This window comes from Mesitornis unicolor, unplaced genomic scaffold (genome assembly GCF_000695765.1).
Source record: "Mesitornis unicolor isolate BGI_N332 unplaced genomic scaffold, ASM69576v1 scaffold25339, whole genome shotgun sequence".
NCBI lineage: Eukaryota > Metazoa > Chordata > Aves > Mesitornithiformes > Mesitornithidae > Mesitornis > Mesitornis unicolor.
This window is the reverse complement of record NW_010208296.1, coordinates 2,615-10,577: the sequence shown is the minus strand read 5'-3', so window position 1 is coordinate 10,577 and position 7,963 is coordinate 2,615. Positions and strand designations below refer to the sequence as shown.

At 42.0% G+C, this 7,963-nt stretch overlaps 2 protein-coding genes across 2 annotated transcripts in view; one reads left to right on the top strand and one right to left on the bottom strand.

Moving 5' to 3' along the window:
- Positions 1 to 1,066, top strand: part of DUSP28 (dual specificity phosphatase 28) — a 1,354-nt gene extending 288 nt beyond the window's left edge. The window contains exons 2-3 of the mRNA XM_010192464.1: positions 7 to 48; positions 932 to 1,066. Coding sequence (XP_010190766.1) covers positions 7 to 48; positions 932 to 1,066 — 177 coding nt within the window. The remainder of the gene's footprint in view (positions 1 to 6; positions 49 to 931) is intronic.
- A 1,898-nt stretch (positions 1,067 to 2,964) lies between these two features.
- LOC104546947 (claudin-15-like) lies at positions 2,965 to 7,667 on the bottom strand (the record flags this gene model as incomplete). Its single annotated transcript, XM_010192463.1, has 4 exons — positions 2,965 to 3,064; positions 4,398 to 4,508; positions 7,270 to 7,351; positions 7,503 to 7,667. Coding segments are annotated over 4 exons (458 nt in total), but the record flags the coding sequence as incomplete, so codon positions are not given.
- Positions 7,668 to 7,963: the final 296 nt, after the last annotated feature.

Here is a 7,963-nt window from a genome sequence, read left to right as displayed (position 1 = left end):
GCGTATCTGATGAGACACAGGAAGCTCCCGCTCAAGGAGGCCTTTGAGGTATTGTACTTACACCCAGCTCTAGAGTTGGCCGTCTTTGGGGTTAGAAATGCAATGCTTGTTATTATGAGTAATGCTGCTTTCTCACAGAATGATTTTGGTGCTCTTGCCTGTTACATAGATAGTCAACATCTGAATAAAAATACCACTGTAGGTTGTTTTTTTTTACCCCCAATTTGGACAAATAAGCTTTCAGTGTGAGGCTTCTGGGACAGACATAATTACAAATGCAAAGAGGCTTTAAGCAGTGGTAGTAAATATGCAAAGGGGGGTGTTTTGTGAACATTTTCCTTATCATTTGCTTAGTCATGAGAAGTGAAGCTGAAGACAGAGACATAAAGCAATCAAGCGCAATGGCTGCAGATGCGTGCAGTTGTTGTGTAGGATTTGCTCTTATCACCAATGTGACAGCTCAACGCGGCAAAGAAACATCATCTGTCAGGCCTGCTGGGTGGCGAGGGACGAGCTAGCTGTGAGCAACAGCATCACAGCTTAGGAAGCCTGTCCAATACACACAGCACAGGCTCTGCGGTCTTAGTCGTCACCCGTGTGGTAGCTGTAGCACTATAATCTCTAATTTTGGGAACTGTTTTGCTCAGTGCTAAGCAGAGGTGTGCAGATACGTGACCGAGTGTCACCACCCTTTGTAAGATTCACGTTTCCTAAATTCAGCAGCTCCTTTTCATGTCTTGACCCTGTCCATTCTGTAACAAGGAGCACGTGCCCAGAGGTCTCAGCAAGCACAGAGCGAGGTCAGCTCACAAAAATACCCGTTCATTATTCCTTAGTCAAGTCAAAACCAAAGTAAATCTTCTCCAGAGTCTAAAAGATGAAAAGGAATCCGTTTGCATGATACCTCTGCAATGTCTCTACTCTTTCCTAGACTGTGAAGGCGGCCAGACCGGTCGCAGAACCCAACGCAGGATTTTGGTCTCAGCTGCAGAGATACGAAGAGGCCTTACAGAGACCAGAGCAGCCTGACCTGCTGAGCAAAGGACTTACAAATAGCAACGTGTGAAGATGATTTAAAGAGAGGTAAAAGTGGTTTGCCACAGACTTAAAAAGAAAAATCACTTCATGTATCACCTACACATAAAACACCTTACTCCACAAACTGAGTTGGTTGGTAATTAAATTCTTTCAGAGCGTTACTGTTGGAGGTGGATGGTAAATGGGCAGATGAGCAGGGAGAAACAGCAGAAACAGGAAAGGTTGGAGGGACTGTAAACAAAGCAGAGAAAGGCACCGTAGCGTCAGCATTGATTGTGCCCTGAATGACACTGAACACGATAACAACGCATTGAGCCAGTGAATGAGTTACACTGTGGGATTTTACGCTTGGTTTTTAATTAAACTTTCCAGTGCTGTCACCAGAAAACTTGATGGCAGGCCAAGGAAGTTCTGAATTTCTATCTCCTGACCTGCTGGGTCATAACTCAGGATCATGAGCTGACACAACCTGTGGTGGGAAACCTGCACTGGAACTGCTTGGTGTCTGTCCAGGTTCTGCATTTTTCCAACTAGACCAAAATACCAGGAGAAAATTACAGAAAAATCTGGAGGACAGCATGCACAGCTGATGGTAAGGAATTCAGCTCCCACCATGCAAGTTAAGTGCCTTCTCAGCTTTTGAAACGGAAACTTTGGTATTTTGGTTCTCCAAAATACCAAAGGGATTATTTTAAAAATAAAATAATTCATACTCACTAAGATATTATCCGTTAATATATATTCTACTGGGATATCAAGTGCACAAAACGTCTAAATCAGACTACAGTTATGTCTGCCGTAAGACATTAAAAGTAGAAAGGAACGCCGAGGTGTTTTGTTGAACTGTATGATTGCGTTTGTCATTTAAAAGGGATGAGTGATGAAACCTGGGAACCTGAAATCCCATTCCGTGTTGCTCAAAGCATCAATACCAAGTCAAGTGCCCTCATCCTCATCTGTGCGAGTGCTTGCACGAGGCAAACGCTCCCAGCAGCGGAGCAGTTGAAGGCAGACACTGTAATGATGGTCAATAAAGCCACCGGGGAACTACGTGAATCAGATAATACAGATGCGGCAGAAGGTCACAGAGTTAAAGACTGCACAGAGTTAAAATAGGATTATTTTAAAAGCTCAAAACACTGAAATAAAACTTTTAAAATGGGGCTGTCATCGTCTTAGTTATCACAAGGCATTTTTCAGATGCTTTCTCCATTCCCAGCTGTGGTTCCTTTTGTATCATTTATCCTTGGCATCTGCATCACAATGAACAAAAGATGTGTTGCACATCTGCAGATCTGGAGGTGAGTGGTTGTTGGGGGATTTTTTTTGTCCCTTTTATAAATCTCGACTATCACACGTATGAATTTCAGTACAAGATGAGCGTTCAAGCCCACAGTATACAGACTGTATCCTTATTGGTGGCCAGGATACCGCTCATCAAAAGATCAGTTTCAGACAGTCTGTGGAATAAAGTTTATTTCCCGTCACAAGCTAAAGCTGCTAAACAAAAGCAGGAAGCTAAACATCAATGAAAACACAACACATTTCTCACTGTGAGGCGTATTAACTTGCAGTCAGCTACAGCATTTCAGTTCCACATTTTTCAGTCAGCAGAAATAGAAACAGTTGCTTTTGATTGTCAGGATGCACCACACGCTGTGGTTCAATTTTTGCCAGGCTCCTCAGCACAAAGAAAACCTTCATGCTGCAGGATTTCACATCACAGCATTTTCTGTAGAAACCTATTTACATTCGAAAACCATGCCCAGAAAACCATTCCTATGTACACTGAAAACCATACCTCCTCCTGGTACTGCTCCAAATCAAGATGAAAGATTGCAACTTGGAACCGGAGCCCTGGAAGCAGCTCACTTCTTTATTGGAGTCCATAACCCACTAACGTTACAAGCGATGTAAAAGGCAAGTTTAGACATACTCCTTGTTGCTTAAGATTGTCTCAGTGGTTTTGGTGTACCTGCGCTGCTGCTGAGCTGCGTGGCCTGCTGAATATGCGTACCTGCTGCGACTGTAAATGAAGAGAAAGAAGAGATACAAAATAACAGGCATTACACACACGTCCACAGTTTCAGATACTTAGTAAACAACTCATTTAGGCCTGTATCCAATCTACTGAGAGCACATACTTCACAAAGGTGCAGAAATTAGAGGCCTGTTGTTCTCTTCAGTCTTACAGCTCATGGGAAAGAGATGGGCTCTTTGACAGGCCGCACAGCCATCTCTCTCGTAACCAGAAACACGCTCTGGATTCCTAATGCATGTGTGCTCTTCCTCGAGGCATTTCAGTCAAGTCCCTAAAGCAGAAGAGAACCTAGGCCCTAATGCCTTTGTGGAAGCAGCAGGTTTTGATACAGGAACCAAGATGATGAGGAAGGAAAGCAGAAGTATCCTCAGGCAACCCCTTCAGCTGTCATTTGTCTTGGTGGACTTCTATTTTATACATCAGTTTTACCACATTTTCAAGGTATTTCAGGATATTTGGTGCTTTGTATCAAAATATGGCAAATAATGAGATCTGAAGTCCAATTTGGATAACGAAATATTGACATAAATGGCTTCAGATGAGCCATCAGGGGAACACTCTCACTTATTAACGTATTTGTACATAACTTTCCTAAGATAAAATAAAGCAGCAGGGAGCAAGCTTCTTGCTTCCACGTTCTCATCCTCTCGAGCTTAGCCAGTACAGCCTCCAAGCCATTCGGGTTGTTCTGGGTGGACATGGACCTCTGCTATCTCTGACCATTTCATCCCTCTCCTTCAGGAAGGGACCTTCTGTACGTGTGAATAATTTAAGATTATAAAAAAATTATCCAGGAAAGGTTAAATACTGAGACAAGGAATCTCAGCTTTTCTGATTTGATGTGCAACAAGATACTTCCATAAGGAATAATAAAAAAAAATAATGTCTAATGATTGATTGGATATGCTTTGGGAAGGAAATGTCATTACACTTCCTGCAAATTAAATGGTGTTTGGATATTTCAATAGTAGTGAGTATTGCAAAGAAACTTGATTACAATACACTGTATTCTTTGATACACTTTTGGCAATAAATAGTTGGCTCTTTCATCATGTAGAACCATCAGCAGTACCCAGAATCACCACACACTAGTTCTAGGTGGCTGCTGATGGCCAAGTGTCAACACGTATCCTGTTTGGGAGGCACAGAAGTATTTGGTACAGCATCCCTCTGCCCTCACAAGTCTTGACATGCCATAGCATTGAAGTAATAGGTATGAGTTCCTGTTTGTTACTTGTATGGCTACAGATTTATTCCAGGGAGTGAGAGAGAGCACAGCATGCAGAGAGACTCTTTCCACTGACAAACCCAGGATTACCTGTAATCCTGCTTTTTCTTCCCTTTGCATGAACAGGTCAGTAAGATCCCACCAAGCATATAAAGAACAGATCCAGCCCAGCCCAAGTACAGAGCATCTCCCAGTTCATACCTGAAACATGAAAGGTTTTTATGGAAACAGCATATAACAGGATCACAAAGCCATTATTTTTACGTAAGGTGCACAAATCATGCACACAAATTCTGGTCTGCGTAGAAATCAGCGAACTTGAAGGTACTTCAACAGATAACAGAGGAGAACAGATCTGGCTCTGTGTTCAGTAAAACTCTTACATGTATATCTAACTAAGTGCTCTGCCAACGTAGCGACAGTACAGAAAGTAATAAGCAGCATAAAGATAAGTAGCAATAAATACTTGCGTATATTTAATAAATTGTTGATAATAAATGACAGTAATAAGACCTTGCTACTTCTTATTTTGCCCTTGTATGAGTTCTGCTACTGCAGTAATTTTGTGAAAGAGAATGGTTCGGATGTTGCTGCCTGTGCCACGAGAAAAGGCTAACCACAGAGATCAGTTTTCTGTGGACGTGATGCTCCATCACCTACAAGTAGCTCTTTATTTGTTCAGGGCTAGTTTTCAAACTTATGTGCCCTAAAGAATATTCAGCACTCTTGGTGGTTATATGGCTGAAATACATTTATGAGTAGTCCTAGGTTGAAAAAAAAAGAACAGTTCCCCATTTTACTGTACAAATCTACCCCATAGTCCAGTTCAAGAAATTCACTGATAATGAATTTGACCCAAAGACTCAACAGAGTTGAGGTTGGGAAAGGCTGGTAGGAGTCTCACAAAAAGAGGAAAACAAGTTTTAATATTTGAACAAAGATTATATCCATAATGCAGCTGTGGTCAGAGATACCTAATATAAGGGCAAAATCAGTGTCCTGGACTGCACAAAAGGTATACTGAAACCAGGCTGGTGTGTTTTCTTTCCACTTGTAAACACAAAATCATTATTTAAAAGTGTCTCAGTGACTCCAAAATCAATTGCTACCAGGAAGGTTTCAGAGGTTTACACAGGGTCACTGCTTTCCATGTTCTCATCCACAGCGGAGCCACAAGTTCTGTGCTGCTTTGGGTAATTTCCAAATGCAGGGCAAGGGGATAGTGATAATCTCAAGAAAAAACCCCAAGAGTGCAAGGTGCCAGAGGAGGAACACGAAGGAACAATCTGAGAGTGATGCCCAGTGCACGCCATCATTTCTGTCACTGGTCACCTCTAGAGACGGCCACTGCAGACATCACACAAAGGGAATATATAGGAGGGCTCTGCAGGAGAAATTCCTCTCAGAATTAATAGTGGTTAACTTTACTATTTTGGTGGCCATGCCACAAAAGCACCCACCCAAAAAAAAACCCAACCAAACAACAGAAAAAAAAAACCCTCAGATTTACCAGACTTTGAAGAGTGCAAATCAACACCGGGCTGCAGCTGAATTTAAATCTGTCTCACACAGTCCCAGGAGCACAGGCTTCCTCAAGAGCATGCCTGGCTTTAGCCAATGGTCAAAGTGAATTCACCAAGAACTGCTCAGTGAATCAATAGTTTTAAACATAAAGTTTAGATATTAAAAAAAAACCACAACTTTCTTTAGCTACTGAATGCAAACAATCTGGTAACTGATTAACATGCATTGATGTTGAAGCCCCAAAGCTACACCAGATAACTGTAAAACTCACTAACTATCCCACTAACTGAAATCCCTTATCAACAGTTGTTTCGGACCTCTAACGTATTTATTACCCTTCATATAATTCTCTCGAGGGGATATAAAACAACAAAACGCACTCACAAGTGCAATTTCTTTCTAAGTGCTTGTTTGAAAACACAAGGAAAACTGACAAACATCCAAAGCAATTGCTTCAAGTACTTTGAGTCATAGCAAAGCACTTCACCTCTGACTTCCCCGAACTGCTTCTCAGGAGGAGACTTACAAAACACTTCAAATATGGTCCTGGCAAGGGAAGATGTACAGTCTACTGATTGAAAAATGACGTACTTGGTAGAGGTACTGGCAAATTATAAATGCCCCCTTTTCCTCAAACCAGCGCTTTCATGTTCCACAAGCAATATATTCCATTTCCCGCCCCCTTTCTCCCCCCCATCTCTGAAGGAGAGGCCCAGTCACCTCCACCCTTGTTCCTCATTGCTAAATCTATTGACCTAGATAAGATGCCATAAGCGGGCGTTTCGTTTTGAAGACCTGCTCTTATATCAGACAAGAATAAGGGCTTTTATACCTTGAAACTTGTTTGCGCACAACTGTACGAGCTCATGATAGTCCCACAAACTTGGCCTCATTTTAATTCGTAAGGCAAACAACTGCTGAGCTTTTAATATATAGTGAAAAATATTTTGTTACTTCTTTAAGACAAGACAAACAGTCCACTTCAATGGCATTTCTCAGCTACCTCCAGGTCACGGGTAGGCAGTTCAAGCTGGTTTCTGTATGATTTTTCATGTGCTTGTACATCTGAGGCATGGTATTCCAGCCAGAGCTAGAATTTTGTACCTCTTCTGGTCTAAATGCCAGTGAAAATTCATTAGGCTTTTACCTTTTCTTCTTCAGAGCATTGAGATGCGCACGTAATTGAGCCTCACAAGACAATGTAACTACAGTACAGAAACCCTGCAAATGTGGGGTTGATACTCCTCACATGCTCACTAAACCTTCCAGAAAATACCTCTCCTCCCTCCCCAGCCACATCTCTGAGTTGAAAAGATTCCCTGAAGACAAATTTTTGCTCCTGTAGGACTGGATAACGGGATCCATCCAGGTTCTCTGAGGTTAGTGCAGCTTTCTGTAGCACAGGATGGAGTTTGGTATAACAGATCCATTCACTTACTTGGTTCCAGCGTACAGTGGGTCAAAGAACTGAGCAGTAACCATCGCAGCATACCAAGAAACAGCCACCATGGAGCAGAGACCTACCAGGAGAAGTTTTAAAAGCACACAGATGAATGATTCCTTTAATGGCTGTAACAGCTTTAAACCAAGAACAAGTGTTCGTTTCATTTAGTCTAGCCGTGAAAGTAATACAAATCATTGATAGCATTCCCATTTCAGCCTCAGTATTACCTCCTAAAATAAAGAGAAATCCTCCCGTGACAGCAAACTTCATTTTTCCATCTTCATCGCTCAACCCAACGCTTGTGCACTTCAAACCAAGCAGCGAGAGTACTGTAGCTATGAATCCCAAAAGGATGGAGGCAATCATCAAGGCACGGCATGCCTGAATGTGAGCTGAGACACAAGAAGAAGAGAAAACAAATCAGGACCTACACAGAAACTAAATTAAGCTTGCACTGAAAAAAAAAAGTGATTAGAGCAAGTGACAAATTACCAGGAGCAGTAATAAGTGGATCTTGTCCAACTTTGTTATTTGGTTCAGAGAAACATCCAAGCCGTAGAGTGTTTAGCCTTCCAAGCCCATCAGATTTCAGAGTTGAACTACACTTACACTTTATAAGCTCAGTAAATCCTCTTGGGCCTCCAGTAAATCCTGAAAAATTATAGCGAGCCCTTCATAGCACCTCTCT